Source organism: Mobula hypostoma, chromosome 4 (assembly GCF_963921235.1).
Source record: "Mobula hypostoma chromosome 4, sMobHyp1.1, whole genome shotgun sequence".
NCBI classification, from domain to species: Eukaryota; Metazoa; Chordata; class Chondrichthyes; order Myliobatiformes; family Myliobatidae; genus Mobula; species Mobula hypostoma.
The window spans coordinates 71688965-71708735 of NC_086100.1; the positions used below are offsets into that span (position 1 = coordinate 71688965).

Below are 19771 nucleotides of genomic sequence, written 5' to 3' on the forward strand. Positions count from 1 at the left end.
AACAATAGATGTTTTTGTTTGGAAAAGATTACCCTATCCTTTCTCCTCCCAATCTTGCACAGGGATTTATGCCATCGTGTGGCACTGTGGCAAATAAAGATGTGGATGTAATCCCCATGTAACTGAGAAAATACTCACCCAGTGAGCCACAAATTCCTACAACATGAATACATTTATATGCATGTCTTACCCTGTTCACTGTTAATTTTAGACACCATTCATTAGGAACATCCTGTAAATAAAAGTAAACATCAATTAAGGTATAAAATTAATGTAATTGCAAATACCAGAGGATAGTTTCAACTTTGTCACTGAAGGTAACCTCAGGTGAGAACATCATGTGCCAGATGTATTGTCCTGTTGACTTCAGTGGTTAGACGGGTGCAACCAATGATCTCACATGGCAAATGCTGTGAAATCACAGTTAGATGTGTTTTGTAACAGTCTTGACTGTTGAGATCAAACATCGAAACCACACAGTCTATTGGTGACACAGTTCTGTTCTTTCTCACCTCTATGTGATAGAGATCACATGGTTTTAAATAGAATGAAGAATATGAGCATCGTATCATAAGTATGGAAGCCAGGTAAGGTAGACCAGAGTAGCTACAATATCTAGCACTGGATCTATCAGAGCCATACCTACTGCATTAGACCAGTTCTATTTCCAACCTGAAACACGGTGAATATTCACAGAAAAATCAAAATGCTCCAAACTCTAACTCTGAGAAAAAGCTGAAGCTTATTTTTTTCTAAATATTTGATACATCAAATATTAAAATCTAAGAACAACAAAAATAGAAAGAAGTGGAAGAAACAACAGTAACTGGCTAAGAGTTACTGTCAACAATGAAGAAATGTGGAAAATAAAAAAAACAGCATTACAAAGAACTACCTGATAGTTATTGCCAAACATAATCTGGAGCCCCAACAGAACAACGTTTTTTAATCACCTTGGGTTCCTGAGTTAATCATACTACAAATGAATGATGCAAATTACAACATTCTGGAATGCACCACAATTTAAAATTCAATATTATTTTAAACTGAAGTATTGCTACTAATGACAAAAATGTTACCTGAGATCTTGTAAATTCCAAAACAAGTGGAAAAGTAATGCAATCTGTAATTTTCTGAAATGCCATGCAGTTGTAATCGAATTCAAAGCGTTTCAGCTGAAATGTAAGAATTTGCGGCAAGTGCTTAAAATAGTATCTCTGAAAAAAGAAAGGTAGAGATGAGTTTTACTTTTCCTGTTTCATCAATGTAAAGTTGAAAATTAGCAGATCTCTTTGCTATACATTTCAAATGTTGCAGCCACCCACTCTTTGTGTTGTAAATCCTCATGTGAATACATTTCATATGGACTTCCCCATTGTATGTACTTGACATGTCTTACAAGTGAAGACATTGCATTGACATCTGGCAGTACTAAAGGACTCAAGGAGATGACTTGTCCATGAACAAATATTATTTTTACCATTCAGCTGCTTCTACTGCTCCTCTGATTTGCAGCATGAAGAATTACAGAAATACCAGGATGACTGATTGGAATACTTACTGATGATGTTTCAGTCTTCATATCACAGTTGTTACAATAACATTTGTTGTCACCTTCCATTTTTTCCTCCTTCAAAAACTGTTCAAGACCCTTTTCCTTGAAGAAGAAAGGAACAGGATAGTGAAAAGGTACCAGATGATGTCTATTTTGTTCAGAGATACAGCGTGAAACAGGCCCTTCCGGCCCAATGAGCTGCCCCACCAGGCAACCCTCCTGTTTAACCCTCGCCTGATCAGAGGACAATTCACAATGACCAGTTAACCTACTACCCAGTGAGTCTTTAGAACGTGAAGGAAACCGGAGCACCCAGAGGAAAGCCACTTGCTCACAGGAGGGATGTACAAATATCTTACGGATGGAATCAGAACTGAATTCCAAATTCTGCCGCCCGAACTGTAGTAGGGTCGCGCTAACCATTACGCCACCAGGGTGTCCCAATTCTAAAACACTTCGTCAGCTGTAGTATTGGCTTCAATGCATGCTGTAACTGGTAGTTACTGCACAAAGAGACCCTCTACTCAATGGTAAAACCTAGAATATTAATAATAGGCAAATTGTCAATGGCAATACCACTGGATATTAAGATGAGATGGTTTGTCTCTTGTTAGAGGTGACCAATACAAGGCCCAAGTGAGGCACAATTGTTATCTGAAAACTTAACATACCAGGCTGCTAAATGTGTGAAAATACTTTGATTTTCAGACAGTTACAATTAAAAACTATCAGTCAAGAAGAAATCCTATTACAAGAAGTAATTATTTTAGAAATTATTCATAAATGATTAAAATAGTTAAAATGTTTAAAAATATTGAAGTTGACAAATAATCATGCTTATACTAACTCTCAGATATGTCCCGTTTCACTAAGATGTAACTTAATTTATTTCGGCTTGTCTCAAGTCTAAACTGGTGCAGGTCAGTGATCAGATTTTCCATAATAACTGGTGGGGAAACTCTAATTCAGCCACTACTCTCCAGGTGAGGTTCTATGCTGGAATGCAGTCAAGGTGATACCATCAATTTGCCAAATTGTTGACAAAACACCCCAACTGATTTCTCAACACTTTGCCAAAACTGAATTTAAAAAAGAATGAATATCCAAGATCTTTCTGAGGTCAAAAGAGATTAGGTGTCCTTAAAATTTTTTGATAATTTACTCTCTTCCTTTAGGATTAAGTATTTTATGTTTTGAGGTAGGAAACAATACAGGTGGTCAGTCAGTTAGTTAATTAGCAATACAGTGTGGAGTCGGCCCCTCTGGCTCTTCGAGCCACGTTGTCCCAGTAACACCACAACCCCAATTAACCCCAACCTAACCACAGGACAATTTACAATGACCAAGTAACCTACGACCCCATACATTAGAGACTGTGGGAGCTAAAGGAGAAAACCCACACAATCCACGGGGAGAACATATAAACTCTCACAAAACCGCGCCGGAAATGAACTCCAAACACGGGAACGTCCCGTGTTGTAATAGCATCGCACTAGTCGCTACTCTATCATGGATTCCAAAGTTGCTCATGTTAATAATCCCATCCTTCTTGAATTTACAAAAATGGAAGCCTACAGATTTGACACTGTTTTAAACATCAGTTATTGTGAATTATCATTGTGAAACAATGGATAGTTAATTTGTAAATTGTCCAGACTCATCTTCATGAAACCAACATAAAATGTGATGTCAAACTCACCACAGGAAAGTAATCAATTGCTCTAATTTTTAAAAAAGTTTAACTTATTTTCCTTGCATTTTTTTAACTTACCATGGATTCAAACTTTTCTGCAGCATTAGCCGAGCAAACAGATAGAGGTATATCCAGGAGAAAAGTGTCTTCATCCATGGATTGTGTGCATTTTAAACACTTCAATGAGTTAACCATGGTGACCTGATAAATCTACAAGACATAACCCAATGAGAACTGAGCCTGTGATCCATCAGTTAGAATTTTATACAAGGAAACTGATACTTTATAAATTGCTCTCAAAAATACAGATTCCAACATTTGTTTGATTAAGGTGTACAATAAATATCCTTAAGGGATGAACGCCACGTGAATATGATACCTTGTGAACAAGACTGTATGGCTGCTCTTGTTCAGCCCCAGGTGGAACTTCACAGGAGTGAGGCACAAGAAGGAAGTGACCGGCCATTGTTCTCCCTGTGACACTGGAGTCATTGCTCTCCTGAACCAGAATCAGGTTAATTATCACTGATATGTGTTGTGAAATTTGCTGTTTTAGACAGCAGTACGGTACAAGATGCAAAAATTACCATAACGTGCAATAAATACATTCCTAAGGTTGTCATAGCAGGGCTGGTAGTAGGGACAAGTTCCCACTATCTATAAACTGTTCCAAATGGCGAGCGACTCTAACAGCCTCTGAAAACCAAGTCCAAATCTTGCCCTCCACGTAGACCCGGCAGGACTGTTTCTACTGACAAGAGAAGGGGCAAAGGCGGACCACTGGCACCTGCTTCGGACAGCTGGGGCTTATCAGCCTTGGACAGCAGCCCCCCTTACAGAGGAATTCTGATTTTAAACCCCTGCTGCCTTGCGGCCATACCCACCCATGGTATAGGCTTTGGATGTAAACCCCGAGGAAGAAATCTGGAGCCGGGGTCCCCCCCATCCTGGCCTTGCTAACATTAAGTCCAAGATTGTCGTTGCTACACCACTCAACCAGCCTGTACCAGGCTCTATCTCACTGCCATAATCTTCTTATTGCCGTCTGAGATTCTGCCAACAATAGGTGTGTCATCAGTGAATTTATAGATGGTGATTGAGCTGTGTCGCACCCTATTCTCTAAAGTCTATCAATACTTACAGACTTGAAACACTGACTAATGTGAGAATTGTATAGCTGCCTTATAAAAATGTCTGATGGGATAAATACCATTGTTTTTCAGGAGTACAGCATAAAACATTGAACTAATATGGTGAAAAGGAGCATAATTTTTCATCAGGCGGACAACAAAGGTGATAAAGGTATAATGATAGATACTTATCAATTGATTGCCTGTGGTTAAACCCTTCCTCCATCTTCTTCAGCACTTTTTAGTGACAAAACATTTCACTGTGCAAAGATGGTGTGGTTAACCTTGAGGAATGTCAGACACTCTGTGACCGTTGTGTGTGCTTGAGATGGAAATTTGAGCTGACTGAAGGGGAGGAGGCTGTAAGGCTGGGTCACTCTCTGGAAGGTCAGTGCATGAATAGTCATAACCAGAGGCTCTGGCAGAGTAAGACCAGATCAGTGAATGAATTGTAAGACTGGCAGAAATACATCAATAAAAATTGGTATATGAGTGCAGTACAAATCGCTCATAGGACACAGACTCATACAGCACAGAAACAGGCCCTTTGGCCCAATCGATCCATGCTGACCAAGATGTCCATTCAAGCTAAACTGAGTTGCAAGTATTTGGCAAATATCATTCTAAACCTTCCCATGTACTTGTCCCACCATCTTTTCAAGGCTGTTATTGCAGATGACTCAATCATTTGGCTTCACATCTTACCCGGGATTTTGAAAACATTCAAAAATGATTTACAGTATGTCCTAGACCATGGGAGAATGGGTGATCAACTTAAGATTGAGCAAAAAGTTAAGGAACATTTAAGGAAATACGTTGTAAAGAATGACAGATACTTGTACAGAAATAATGCTAAAGAAGGAAACAAGAAAATGAAAAGTACAGATTGAATTACAGGTAAACTGAGGCACATTTTAAAAACAAATCAATTATCAGTATCATAACAGATCAATTTTACCTTCCGAAGGTTATTCTCCTGATCCATTTTGCTATTCAGCTTGTTCACCAGACTGCGAAAACATTCCTCTATATCTCTCTGTTCGTAAACTTCACAAAACGGTTTTAAAAAAGTGTTAAAGTAAGCATACAAGTTCAAATAATACAATTGCTTATATTAGCATCGATTTCCCAGTTAATGTTGTGTGAATATGAATTTTATAATACAAATTGCAGATGTATGATTTTGAAGTAATAAATTGAAAATGATAGAGGCATTCAGCAGGTCAAACAGCCTCCCGGAGAGAGAAAAGTACAGCCAATGTTTTAGGTTAACGACCTTCCGTCAGATTTTGATGAAAAATCATCAAATTTTTGCTATGTATTTGCAAAAATCCTTTCAGTACACCAAGCCTGCACCAACCACCCATTTACACAAATCCCATTTTATTTTATTTATTTGTTCAGTGACTCCCTCATTGAGTGTCTGGACAACAATTATTCCATTACGTATCACTGGTAAATTTCTGGTTTACAGGCATCCTCGCCAGACTCCTTGTGCACATCCTCCCTTCATCCCTTCCACCACTTTCTGCCTGGTCTTGTTGAAGCCCAGCAGAAAACTTCTTGGACTAATCATAATTCCATCACTCAGACTGGGGATGTTATACTGATCTCACCTTTTGCTTAATACCCAAATATGCCAGCTAACAGTTGCAAATCTTGATAAACACCATAAGAAATTCTGCAGTTTAAATTTTTAAATAAATATTGCAATGAGATTTGAACTCAGTTCTCTGGATTGCGAGACCAGGTCTCCGGTAACAACGTCTGTGCCATCCTATTGCTGTATTTCAATCCTGATGAATAACTGGAACTCCAAGCAATTTTACACATGTACTTGTTGAACATATGGAGTTTGAAACCATTTTTAGTTCATCGAATTACCTTTCTTTTGTGAGTCACAAAACTGACCCCCAACTATGGAAGATTTCAATCATAAATATATCAAGCAGAAGAATGCTATGGATTTGAGAAACTTTGTTTAAATCAGTAAACTGGCATACTGCTAATTCATGAAAGCATGGATGTGTCTATTGCTTACCATTCAAATTCAATTGGGAGGTCAACCGTTCTGTGCTTAAGGACCATTCATTCCCATGTGATAATTGTTCAAACAGACATCGCAACTCACCAATTAATGAATCTTGTTCTTTGCAGCTGCAACTAATATGAAACAATGAAATTTTACATTGCTTAAAACCTCTGAGAGGGTCAACAACTTTAAACTCCGCAGTGCTATCATTTCCGAGGACCTGTCCTGCATGCCCAGCATTTCAGTGCAATTATGAAGAAAGCACGGCAGCACCTCCACGGAGATTGAGGATGACATCTAAAACTCCAGCCAACCTCTGTAGCTGTGTAGTGACCAGTTTATTGACTGGCTGCATCATGGTCTGGTACGGGAACACCAGTGCCATTGCACTGAGAATCCGATAACAGAGTAGTGGATACAGCCCAGTCCATCACAGGTAAAGCCCTCCTTGCCAGTGAGCTCATCTACATGGAGTTCTGTCGCAGGGAAGCTGCATCCATCATCAGGAACCCCTAAAACCCAGGACATGCTCTCTGCTCCTGTCGCCATCAGGAAGATACAGGAACGCAAGGACTCACACAGCCATGTTCAGGAACAGTTATTACCCTCCAACCATCAGCTCTTGAACCAGAGGATAACTTCACTCAACTTCACTTGCCCATCACTGAAATGCACCCACAACCTCTTGAATCACTCTCAAAGACTCCATATTTATCAAACATATATTTTTTTCTCTTTTGTACTTTTCTTTTGTTTTTACAATGTTGGTGCCTTTTGCACACTGGTTGTCTGCCCTTTTGGGAGCAGTCTTTAATTCATTGTATGCTGGTTATTGAATTTATTGAGTATATCTGCAAGAAAATGAATCAGCGTTGTATATGGTGACATACATGTATATTGGTAATAAATTTACTTTGGCCGACATTGTGTTTCCCATTTGATAATAATAACCAATTATTTTAATGTGATTTTCCCCTTACAAATTCACAATGTTGATTTTACCAGTGTCTTCTGAAAAATCATTGAACTCAGAACTTTTTCCCCAATGATGTGGCCACCACAAATATCAATTTGATACACATTTTAATTTTGAAATGTCCCTGTACCTAAAGAATAAATGTTACTTTCCTAAGTCCCCCATTATTTTTAGAATTGAGTTAATCAATCATGACTGAATAATCAATAAGCAATAGAAACTACTGCTGCTGTAAACCATGAACTCCCATTTGTCCCCCAAAAGACCACCCTGAGCTGCTGAATATTTCCAACATGTTCTGTCCTTGTCTTAAATCTCAAATAAATGTACTGAACTTCCAGACATCACCATTGCATTCCTTCCTCTGGTAATCCTTACTTGTGGTTATCCGGGTTGCATTCCACATTCCAAATAAACGTTCATCACCAACTTTTAAGTTGTAAGCTTTTTATCAATCTAGATATTTATTTTCCCCAAAACACAGTGTCCTCCAGCGTAGAAATGGCATCTTGGTCTGTGCTGACCAAGATTCACATCTAAGCTAGTTCCATTTGCCTTTGTTCGGCTAATATCCCTCTAAATGTTTCTTACTGAAGTACCTTTATACACAGTATTTCTATATAAAATAGAGTAATCATTAAGCAATTCGCAATCCTACCTGGCAATGCATTCTTTAACTTCCTGGGTCATGAACCATGTTTGAAGTAATGTGTTTAGATAACACGTGGCTCCCTGATTTTTCAATCCAGCAAAGCGTTTACCTGTAATGAAACCAGGAAGTAAATGGAAAACAACAGGAATTCTGCAGATGCTGGAAATTCAAGCAACACACATCAAAGTTGCTGGTGAACACAGCAGGCCAGGCAGCATCTCTAGGAAGAGGTGCAGTCGACGTTTCAGGCCGAGACCCTTCGTCAGGACTAACTGAAGGAAGAGTGAGTAAATGGAAAAGTTGTTTAATATTCAAATAACCTCATTTCAGATTCAGGTTGTTCCTTATAACAGTCCTCACAATGTAAGAAAGTATAGCAAAAAGCTTTATGATAAACAGGGAAATTTCAAAACAGCACACACAGAATGCTGGAGGAACTCAGCAGGACAGGCAGCATCGATGGAAGAGTTCTGCTGAAGGGTCTCGGCCTGAAATCATTGCTCAGATTTCCAACATCTGCAGATTTCTCTTGTTTGTGAAAGGACAAAGTATAAATGGGTAAAAGAAGATGATATATATTTGTACTGCAGATTGCTTGAGATAAAGCCCAGAGTAGGCCCCGCCAACCCTTCGAACTGCGCGGCCCAGCAACCCCCAAATTAACCCTAACACAATCAGATGACAATTTACCATCACCAATTAACTTACTGACTGGTGTCTGAAAGTATTAGAGATGTTCCACCAGCAACTGAACCAGACCCGAAAAGAAGAGATACTAAACAGTATTTTGGAAACAGAAAGATGGATCATTTTTGAGAATTATTCAGAGAATGTCAAGACCCAAGAGTGTAAAGGTTGAATAAATGACTACCAGGTTAAAACAGTGAAATGAGCAGTTCCAAGTTCGGTGTTACACCAATACAGAAACTCTTCAACAGCATGGAAGACTGGGGCAGAGGGAAATCATTTGAGGTATTTCAAAATTCCGCCTAACGCCTACAATATGAATGTGGTATAACTACTGATTGCGTTCTTTTAACTTCTTCATCCACCACTGAACGCTGATCCTTGAGTTGTGACGAGCCATTCCACTTCGAATTGACTTCTCACCCTCGCCCGTCGCCCCCACATCTCCCCCCCCCACCACCCAAACTCCGCACGGGGCCGCTGCTTTCATCACCTTACCTAGTTTGCTGCCCATCGTTTTCTTGCGGTCTGTAAAACATTACCAATAAAATTAAGTTATAAGGTCGCTATGTACAACAGAGAGAGAGAGAGAGAGAGAGAGAGAGACAGAGAGAGGGGGGGGGAGAGAGAGAGACGGGGGGGAGGGAGACAGAGAGAGGGAGGGGGAGGGAGAGGGGGAGAGGGGGAGGGGGGAGAGGGAGAGGGGGAGGGGGGAGAGGGAGAGGGGGAGGGAGGGGGGGAGAGGGAGAGGGGGAGGGGGAGGGGGGAGAGGGGGAGGGAGGGGGGGAGAGGGAGAGGGGGAGGGGGAGGGGGAGGGGGGAGAGGGGGAGGGGGAGGGGGGAGGGGAAGGGGGAGAGGGAGAGGGGGAGGGGGAAGGGGGAGAGGGAGAGGGGGAGGGGGAGAGGGGGAGGGGAGAGGGAGAGGGGAAGGGGGAGGGGGAAGGGGGAGGGGGGAGGGGGAGGGGGAGAGGGGGAACTGTTCTGCGAAGCATTATGCTTAAATTAAACCAGAGAATTCATTTTACCAAGAGCTCAACGCCGAAAGATTTTACATGTATGATTAAGGGTGATTTACCCTTATACTTTGATAGCCCGTAGACTTTAGGAACCAGTTAAACAAAGAAAGCGAGACAGGTATCGAACAGTAAACCCAACGCCGCAGCCGCAGCCGCAGCAATTTCTGTAAATCGTCACCAAGGGAATAATCACGAATTACCAGTTGAAAACTGCAACATTGATTCGGGTTATTGGCGCCTAACATACTTTTCTATTAATAATGCCTTTTTGTCACTTGTTAGCATTTCTAATATATATAACACTTCCTGTTTCACTTTCTCTGAACCATGGGGCGGTCTCTACAGAGCGGAAAAAATAAGGAAGTTACAGGTTCAGTATACTATGGCGCCCACTTGCGCTCGTTACAAGCATGTTGTACAGAGAAATATTGCTTTATAGACAGTTGTCGCCGGATCTTTCAGGTGGGATTTAAAACCAATTTGTTTTGATTTGGATTTCAGGAGTGGGGACGCCATCGATTATGTCCTGGATCCAGTAGTATTGGTCATCCAATTCCGTGTGTGAGAGCGGAGGACGACTTTAATCCACCCCACTCGCCTTTGAATGCATCTATTTACACAAACTTTATGCGGTTATGCGAGTCTTTTTATTCCCGGGCCTCTTGCAAATGCTGGCAGCCGAGTTGTAACGAGAAGGAAGTTAAGCCATTCGGACAGGAAACTAATTGGCCGATAGGACATTGCTGACAACTGGCAGGGGTGAGACACCCTCCCCAGAGAGCTGAGAACTGTTGGCAGACCACAAATGGCGCATGTACAGTCAGGCGACCAAGGTTGATTATGCACATAAACACCGGGCTGGTGGGCTGAAGTCCTGGGTCAATTCGGACAACTTATTAAGTTTGTTCAGAAGTTTACAGATGCTCAGTAAATTTCACTCTCGATCGAATCAGGAGAGTACCAGACATGGAATGGGATTTTGAAAAAGTCCAGCTGAATGGTGGAGTCGGGCAAAGTTTCCCACCCTATGAATCCGAGCTGGTGCTGAAAATAAGGGGTGATATCACAACATCAGCTGGAAACAAGACTTCTTTCGTGCTAATAGTTGTATTTATTCTACTGGGTGGTACAACTCACTGGCTCAGAAGGTGCTGTTGAGGTAACTTAATGTGAAGCCCAGATAAATGAGATTTCTTGGAATCATATCGCTCAGATACAGGCATCTTGCCCATGTCATCCATGTTGATCGTGATGCCTATCCATGTTAATTCTATTTGTCCACGTTAGGTCTGTATTCCTCAATGCCTGTTCTGTCCAAGCAGCTTGTCCAAATCATTTTTTTAAGCTTTGTAATTGTATCTGCCTCTGTTGCTCCCTCCAGAATCAGAATCAGGTTTATTTTCACTGACATATGTTATGGCATTTGTTGTTTTGTTACAGCAGTATAGTGCAAGATGTGAACAATCACCACGGTCACAATAACTGAAGAGATCCCGCACGGTGAGTACAGGAAGTTAGAGAAGGGGCTAAGAGCAGGACCTCCAAAGTAGTCATCTCTGGATTCCTGCCGGTGCCACGTGTTAGTCAGGGCAGGAATAGGATGATGAGTGGAACAGATTAATGATTGGCTGAGGAACTAGTTCAGGGGGCAGGGTTTCAACTTCTTGAGTATTTGGAACCATTTCTGGGGCAAGGGTAACCTGTAAAAGAGGGACAGTTAGCAACTAAACTGGAAGGGAACCGATATCCTGGATGGGCGATTCACTAGTGCTACTTGGGAGGGTTGAAACTACTTTAGCCGGGTGTGGGAAGCAGAGCACCAGGTCAAAAAGTGGAGGGGTGGAGAGGAAAGTAGATGTCAGAGCAAGTGAAAATGGACAGGAGCATAGTAATAGATAAGATGGGATGGATAGTGTGAAATGCATCTATTTTAATGCTTGGTGTATTATGGATAAAGGGAATGAACTTTTAGCATGGATCAGTATGTGGAACTGTGGTGTTGTGGCCATTACAGACACTTGGTTGAGAGAGGGACAGGAATGGGTGCTTAATATCCCAGGGTTTCAATGTTTTAGGAAAGATAGAGAGGGATGTAAAAGAGGAGGGGGAGTTGCACGACTAATCAGGAACAGTATCATAGCTGAACTCAGAGGGGACATAAAGAAGGACCTGTCATTGATTGGAAACGTGTAGAATTAAAGAAAATAGGAAGTGTGCAATCACTGTGATGGGATTGTACTACAGACTCACAATAGTCACTGGGATATTGAGGAACAGATATGCAGGCAGGTTTATATACAGGAAGGATGTCGATCCTTTGGAGAGAGTGCGGAAGAGGTTTACCAGGATGTTGCCTGGATTAGAGGGCATGTGCTATCACAAGAGGTTGGACAAACTTGGGTTGTTTTCTCTGGCATGGCAGAGGATGAACTGAGATCAAGATTGAGGGAGGCGTAGATGGAGTAGATGGACAACAACTTTTTCCCCAGGGTTGAAATGTGTAACAGAGGTTATGCATATAAGGAAACATGGGGCAAGTTCAAAGCAGATATGAGGGGCAATTTTTTTTATATACACAGAGAGTAGTGGGTGCCTGGAATGTGCTGCCTTGTGTGGTGGTACAGTCAGAAACATGGTTTTAAGAGACACTTAGAAAGTCACATGAATGTGAGGAAAATGGAAGGATATGGACATTGTGCAGGCAGGAGAGACTAGTTTAGTTAGCTATTTGACTAATGACTAATTTAATTGGTTCAGCACACCATTGTGAGCTGAAGAGCCTGCTAGAGGGCTGTACTGTTCTATAAAGATAAATAGATAGATAGATAGTGCAAAAGTGGAATTACAAAGTAATGTTCATAGACTCATGAACCATCCATAAATCAATGGTGGAGGGGAAGAAGATGTTCCTAAAATATTGAGTATGAGTCTTCAGGTTCCTGTACCATGATGTTAGTAATGAGAAGATGGAATGTCCCAGATGGTGAGGGTCCTTAACGATAGATGCCTCTTTCTTTAGACGCTGCCTTTTGAAGATATCCTTGATGGTGGGAGGGCTGAGCCTGTGATGGATCTGGATGAGTTTACAACCCTCTGCACCTTTTTCCAATCATGCACATTGGAACTGCCATACCAGATGGTGATAACACCATAAGACAATAAGATATAGGAGCAGAATTAGGCCATTTGGCCCATCAAGTCTGCTCCGCCATCCAACCATGGCTGATCCTTTTTTTCCCTTCTCAGCCCCACTCCCCGACATTCTTCCTGCAACCTTTGATGCCATGTCCAATCAAGAACCTATCAATCTCCACCTTAAATACACCCAACTTCCTGGCATCCACAACTGCCAGTCGTAACAAATTCCACAAATTCACTGCCCTCTGGCTAAAGAAATTTCTCCGTATCTCTGTTTTAAATGGACACCCCTCTATTCTGAGGCTGTACCTTCTGGTCCTCGACTTTCCCACCATGGGAAACATCTGTTCCACATCTACTCTTACTAGTTCTTTCAAAGGTTTCAATGAGATCACCACTGATACATTCTAAATTCCAGTGAGTAAGACCCAGTGCCATCAAATGTTTCCCATATGATAACACTTTCATTCTTGTTATCATCTTTGTGAATCTCCTCTGAACCCTTTCCAATGCCAGCGTAACTTTTCTTCGATGAGGAGCTCAAAATTGTTCATAATATTCAAGATGAGGCTTCAGCACTGCCTTATAAAGCCTCAGCATCACATCCCTGCTCTTGTATTCTAGACCTCTTGAAATGAATACTAGCATTCAGGCGGGAAGAGAAAATGGTAGCGCGCCACGCGTGCGCAGCCCTCCGGTGAAAAATGATATCGTATCTGTTAAGTAGGGGCCGTGGACAATTCTGATTTGATGGATAATGGACTTGAAAGCACAGAGGAAAATCTGAAGAAATTTCTGAAATGCCCGTTCACTGCTGTCGTTACTGTGTGGTCGTGAATCTTTCGGAGGGTAGGCCTCAAAATCCCCGGCCTTGCCTGCTTTTGGCGACCGAGAAGGAGGTCGAGTCATTCGGATAGAGATGGCGCTCAGTACTCAGTGTCGGACAGCTGATCAGAGCTCGAAGTTTTCGGATGACTCAGAATCGGATTGTGGTCGGCATGGCAGGGAGAGATTTTCTTCCTTCTCCCATCTGCGTGAGATGTAGGGTATTTGAGAAACTTTGAACTTTACTGTGCTCACGGACTTCTTCATCAAGTTATGGTACTCTTACACTGTTTGTAACTATATGTTATAATTATGTGGTTCTGTCAGTTTTTTCAGTCTTGGTTTGTCCTGTGTTTTGTGATATCACACCGGAGGAAATAATGTATCATTTCTTAATGCATGCATTACTAATTGACAATAAAAGAGGACTAATCATTGCATTTGCCTTCCTCACCACTGACTCAACCTGCAAGCTTACCTTTTTGGGTGTTCTGCACAAGGACTCCCAAGTCCCTTTGCATCTCAGATTTTTGGATTTTCTCCCTATTTGTAAAATAGTCTGCACACTTATTTCTTCTACTAAAGTGGATGACCATGCATTTTCCAACATTGTATTTCACTTTCCACTCTCTTGCCTATACTCCAAACCTAAGTCCTTCTGCAGTCTTCCTGTTTCTTCAATACTACCTGCCCCTCCACCAATCTTTATATCATCTGCAAATTTGGCAACAAAGCCATCTATTCCATCACTTTTATCATTGATATATAGCATAAAAAGAATCGGTCCTAACACCGACCCCTTCAGAACACTACTCATCACTGGCAGCCAACCAGAAAAGGATCCTTTTATTCCCACTTGCTGACTCCTACCAATAAGCCATGGCAGTAACTTTCCTGTAATACCATAGACTTAACCTGCTTAGTAGCCTCATGTGTGGCACCTTGTCAAAGGCCTTCTGAAAGTCCAAATATACAACTTCTGCTGCATCCTCTTTATCTGTCCTCCTTGTAATCTCCTCAATCAATCCCAACAGGTTTGTGAGGCAAGATCTTCCCTTAAGGAAACTATGCTGACTTTGTCCTATTGTGTCCTGTGTCACCAAGTATTCCATTCCATAGCCTCATTCTTAACAAGCGACTTCAATATCTTCCCAAGCACTGAGGTCAGGTTAACTTGTCTATAATTTCCTTTCTGCTGCCTTCCTTGTTTCTTAAAAAGTGGGGTGACATTTCCAATTTTTTAGTCATCCAGAACCATGCCAGAGTCCAATGATTCTTGAAAGTTCATTAATAATGCCCCCACAATCTATACCCCTACCACATTCAGAACCCTGGGGTGCAGTTCATCTGGCCCCCATGACTTATGCACCTTTAGGTCTTTCAGCTTTCTGAGCACCTTCTCCCTTGTAATCGTAACTGCACTCACTTCTCTTCCCTCACACCCTTCAACACCTGGCACACTGCTTGTGTCTTACACAGTGAAGACTGATGCAAAATAATCATTTAGTTCATCTGCCATCTCCTTGTCACCCATTTTATTTCTCTGACCTTATTTTTGCCATTCCTATATCCATTCATCTCTCTTTTATTTTTTATACACTTGAAAAGGCTTTTTCTATCCACCTTGATACTGTTTGCTAGTTTTCTTTCATGTTTCATCTTTTCCCTCCTATTGATTCTTTTCGTTGCTTTCTGTAGGTTTATAAAAGTCTCTCAATCCTCTATCTTCCCATTAGTTTTTGCTCTGTTGTATGTCCCCTCTTTGTTTTTACATCACCTTTGACTTCCCTTCGAGCCATGGTTGTACTGTTTTGCTGATTGAGTATTTTTTCATTTTTGGAATACATCTATCCTGCACCTTCCTCATTTTCTCCAGAAAGTCAAGCCATTGCTGCTCTGCTATCATCTCTGCCAGCATGTCCTTCCAATTTACTTTGGCCAACTCCTTCTCATACCATGCAAATTTCCTTTACTCTACTGAAATATTGCTATGTCATACTTTACTTTCCCCCTATCAAATTTCAAGTTGAACTCAATCACATTGTAATCACTGTAACCCATGGGTTCCTTTACCTTCAGCTCCCTAATCACTTCAACTTAATTACATAACATCCTGAACCAGTATAGCTGATCTCCTAGTAAGCTTAATCACAAACTGCTCTAAAGAGCTAACTCGTGGGCATTCAACAAATTCACTGTCTTGAGATCCATTGCAAACCTGATTTTCTCAATCTACCTGCATGTTAAAATCTCCCGTAACTATCATAACATTGCCCTTTTGACATGCCTTTTCTATTTCCTGCTGTCATTTGTAGTCCACATTCCAGCTACTGCTGGGAGGCCTGCCTGTAACTGCCATCAAGGTCCTTACAGTTTCTTAACTCAAACCCACAAAGCTTCAACATTTTCCCATCTTTTGTCAGATCTTTTTACTGATTTGAAGCCATTCTTTACGAGCAGAGCCATGCCATCCCCTCTGCCTACCTTCCTGTCCCACCAATCCAACATTGAACCATGGACCTTCAGCTCCTAGCTACCAACATCTTTCAGCCACAATGCAGTGATTGCCAAAATATCATCTCTGATTATGTTAAAAGTGGAAGATCATTCACCTTATTTCTTACCTCCATGCATTGAGATATAAAGAGTACTGTATTTGCTAACCTTTTTGACTCTGCATTCCTAATGCACTGATACTCACCCTGCTGGCTGTAATTTTGTCCTATCAGCAGCCTACCCTTTCTGACAGTCTGATGCACACTATCTTTACTTTTCTACCATCTGTTCTATCCTGAGTCCTTTCACTCTGGTTCCCATTCTCCTGCCAAACTGGTTTGAACCCTCCCCAACAGCTCTAACAAACCTACCCGTGAAAATATTGGTCCCCTTTGGGTTCACCTGCAACCCGTCCCTTTTGTACAGGTCATACCTCCCCCAGAGGAGATCCAATGATCTAAAATCTGAAGCCCTGACCCCCTGCAACAGCCTCTCAGCCGAGTTATCCTGTTTCTACCTTCACAGGTGTGTGGCACAGGTAGCAAATGAAAAATCACTACCCTGGAGGTCCTGGTTCTCAGCTTTCTGCCTCGCTCTCTAAATTCTCTCATCAGGACCTCTTTGCTTTTTCTTCCTATGTCACTGATACCAATATATACCAAGACATCTGGCAACTCTTCTCCCTCCTCCTCCAAAATGCTGTGGATGCAACCCAGGACGTCCCTGACTCTGGCACCTGGGAGGCAACATATCACCTCTTGTGCTGCCCATGTGCACAGAATTTCCTGTCTGTTCCTCTGACTATTGAGTCCCCTATCACTACCCCTCCCCTCTTCTCCCTCTTGCCCTTCTGCACCATGGACCCAAGCTCAGTGCCAGTAACCTGGTCTCCATGGCATTCCCCTGGGAAGTCATCCCCCACAACAGTTTCCCAAACAGTGTACATATTAATGAGGGGAATGGCCACAGGGTTGCTCTGCACTAACTGCCTATTTACTGTCCTATTCCTGCTCCTGACAGTCACACAGCTACCCACCTCCTGCAGTTTAGGGGTGACCACTTCCCTGTAATTCTGATCGGTGATCTCCTCACTCTCCTGTAGAAGCCGACGGTCATCCAGCTGCTGCTCCAGATCCCTAACATGGAATTCAAAGAGCTGCAGCTGGATGCACTTCATGCAGATGTAGTTTGCTGGGAGATGCTGGGTCTGATCAGCAGGTCGAGCAGCATTAGTGTGAGGAAAGGAATTGTCAGCATTTTGGGTGGAAACACTGCATCCAGATCCTGAACATCTGGTGAATCTCTTCTGCACTCTCTCTGTGGCTACCATATCTTTCCTGTAATGTCGCAACCAGAACTGTACAGAATATTGAAGTGGAGTCTCTCCAAGGTTTTGTACATTTGTAACAGGACATCACAATAATTATACTCAGTGCCTCAGCTTGTAAAGGCCATGATTCAAGATTGAAGTTTGTTATCACATGTACATTGACACATGCAGTGAAATGTGTTATTTGCGTTAACAACCAACACTCCCGAGTGTGTGCTGGGGCAGCACTCAGGTGTTGCCACACATTCTGGTGCCAACATAGAATGCCCACAAAGCTCGGCAGAACAACACAGGACACAACAACAGCTAAACCCACTCCATTCCTCCCTCCCATCCCTCACGTACACAATCCTCTAACCCCAAGATATCTTCATCTGCCTCTAATGGAGCCAGGTTCAGACTCAGACATGTAGATATTGGGTTTTCAGCTATGCCAATGGACTCTGGTCTCAACGATTTCTGAAGCCAGCAGGCCATGGGACGTCATTCTTCCTGTCTACATGGAATCCCAACTCTGTAACTCGCTGGGTTGAGGTTGCGGGGGCAGGGGTTTGTGGTGCTAGCCTTTGTCCACATTAGCCTGCTGGTCCAACATCTGGCTGGACATTCTGGCCAACCCGTGGGTGCCCCAAGGCATCCTTGGCCTTTAAACGTGGAGCAGGGACTTCAGACTCTAGCCTATCCTCTAATTACCCCACACTTCTGACCATAAACTTGAAACGATCCCACTTCCCAGTCTGTCTAAAATCATCCTCACTGACCCACAAAGAAATAAGCAACTTCAACAGAGATCACATTTTGCTGCCATCTTATGCCCTTGGCCAGTATATCAACTGGCACTTCCTTCTGGCAGATTGTTCCATATAGCTGCCATGCACTGTGTAAAACAAACCTTTAAATCTTTCTCCTGTCACCTTTTACACAGGTCTTCTGGAAAAAAACTGTACTATTTCCTCTGATAACTTTAAAAATCTCTGCAAGGTAATCTCTCAGCATCCTTTGAACCTGGGAGACAGTTCCCACCTTATCGATTCCCTGTTTCTAACTCAAGCTCACTGGTCTAGGCAACATTTTGATGTATCTTTTCTGCGAATCTTAATCACATCTTTCTTATAGATTGCAAACCAGAACTGAACACAGTAGTCCAAGTGTAGACAAACCAAAGATTTGTCCAACTGTAACAATATGTACCAACTCCTCCACTCAAATGCACCAGTAACGAAAGCAACCATCACATGCCTTCTTCATGTCTGTCTACTCATGTTGCCACATTCTGAGAACTCTTGTACCTGTATCTCTAGGTCTCTCTGTTCTACAACATTCTCCAAGGCCCTATCATTTACTGTGCAGGTCCAGCTACATCTTACCCAACCAAAATGTAACATCTCACACTTGTCTGTGTTAAATTCTGTCAGCCATTCCCTTGCCAACTTTTCCAGTTGATCTAGGTTCTTTTGCATATTTAGACAACATTCTTCACAATACAGTATCACTGAGTTTGGCATCATTTGCAAACTTTCTAATCATGCTACTTATATTCTCTTCCAAATTATTAGAATATCCAATGAACTTTAAGAAATCCTGCATTGAATCTTGTGGCATCACTCTGATAAGTTGCCCAATCTGAAAAGCAATGGTCCACTGCCACCAACCACTAAGACAATTTTGTATTCAGACAGAAGCCTCAAACTGCAGAAGATCAGCTCCAGGTCCAGGACTTACTGAGTAACATATTTTATTGTTCTTTATGTAAAAGTTCAGTTGATTGTCATATGCACAAGTACATGTATGCACATGCTTAATTGCAGCTGCACAGAGCTACATAAAATCAGAGACAAAACTTTCATAAGAAATGTATTGTTAAACATAAATGATAGAACACAATGCAAGATAAAGTTCAGTTTAGAACAAGTCGATTGCAGTGCCAAGTGTTTAATGTCGTCATGTCATTGCTGCACTGAGTTTTCAATTACATTTTATGCTTTCAGTATTTCACCTGAAACCTTGAACCTATCCATCATCTGCAGCAGCTGAGGAATCGTTCCCTTCATGCTTCATGTACAGATAACTTGACAATTGGTTTGGTGTTGTCACATGTACCAGGATACAGTGAAATGCTTTATTTCGCATGTCATCCAGACTGGTAATTCTAAACATCAGTACATTGAGGTGATACAAAAAGGGGAAAAACAAACTGCAGAATGTAGTTTTACAGTTAAAGAAAGAGTGTAGATAGGTAGAC

At 41.9% G+C, this 19771-nt stretch overlaps 1 protein-coding gene and 1 long non-coding RNA gene across 9 annotated transcripts in view; one reads left to right on the forward strand and one right to left on the reverse strand.

The window, feature by feature from the left end:
* The window catches only part of LOC134345384 (uncharacterized), a 61232-nt gene extending 51172 nt beyond the window's left edge, over positions 1–10060 (reverse strand). For 3 of the 8 annotated variants that reach the window (XM_063045958.1, XM_063045960.1, XM_063045956.1), the window contains exons 1-10: positions 9941–10059; positions 9224–9253; positions 8045–8147; positions 6420–6541; positions 5337–5425; positions 3628–3747; positions 3327–3458; positions 1562–1657; positions 1080–1217; positions 191–232 (exon numbers count right to left, since the gene is read on the reverse strand). In XM_063045958.1, coding sequence (XP_062902028.1) covers positions 191–232; positions 1080–1217; positions 1562–1657; positions 3327–3458; positions 3628–3747; positions 5337–5425; positions 6420–6541; positions 8045–8147; positions 9224–9253; positions 9941–9959 — 891 coding nt within the window. In that variant the 5' untranslated portion in view covers positions 9960–10059. Of the gene's footprint in view, positions 1–190; positions 233–1079; positions 1218–1561; positions 1658–3326; positions 3459–3627; positions 3748–5336; positions 5426–6419; positions 6542–8044; positions 8148–9223; positions 9254–9749 lie in introns of all 8 variants that reach the window. The other 5 variants (XM_063045957.1, XM_063045952.1, XM_063045954.1 and 2 more) reach the window with 5 other exon arrangements.
* Positions 10061–10120: 60 nt separating this feature from the next.
* On the forward strand, positions 10121–14375 carry LOC134345386 (uncharacterized). Its single transcript, XR_010017674.1, has 3 exons — positions 10121–10202; positions 11181–11240; positions 12760–14375. It is a non-coding gene; the product is annotated as an uncharacterized LOC134345386 (long non-coding RNA).
* Positions 14376–19771: the final 5396 nt, after the last annotated feature.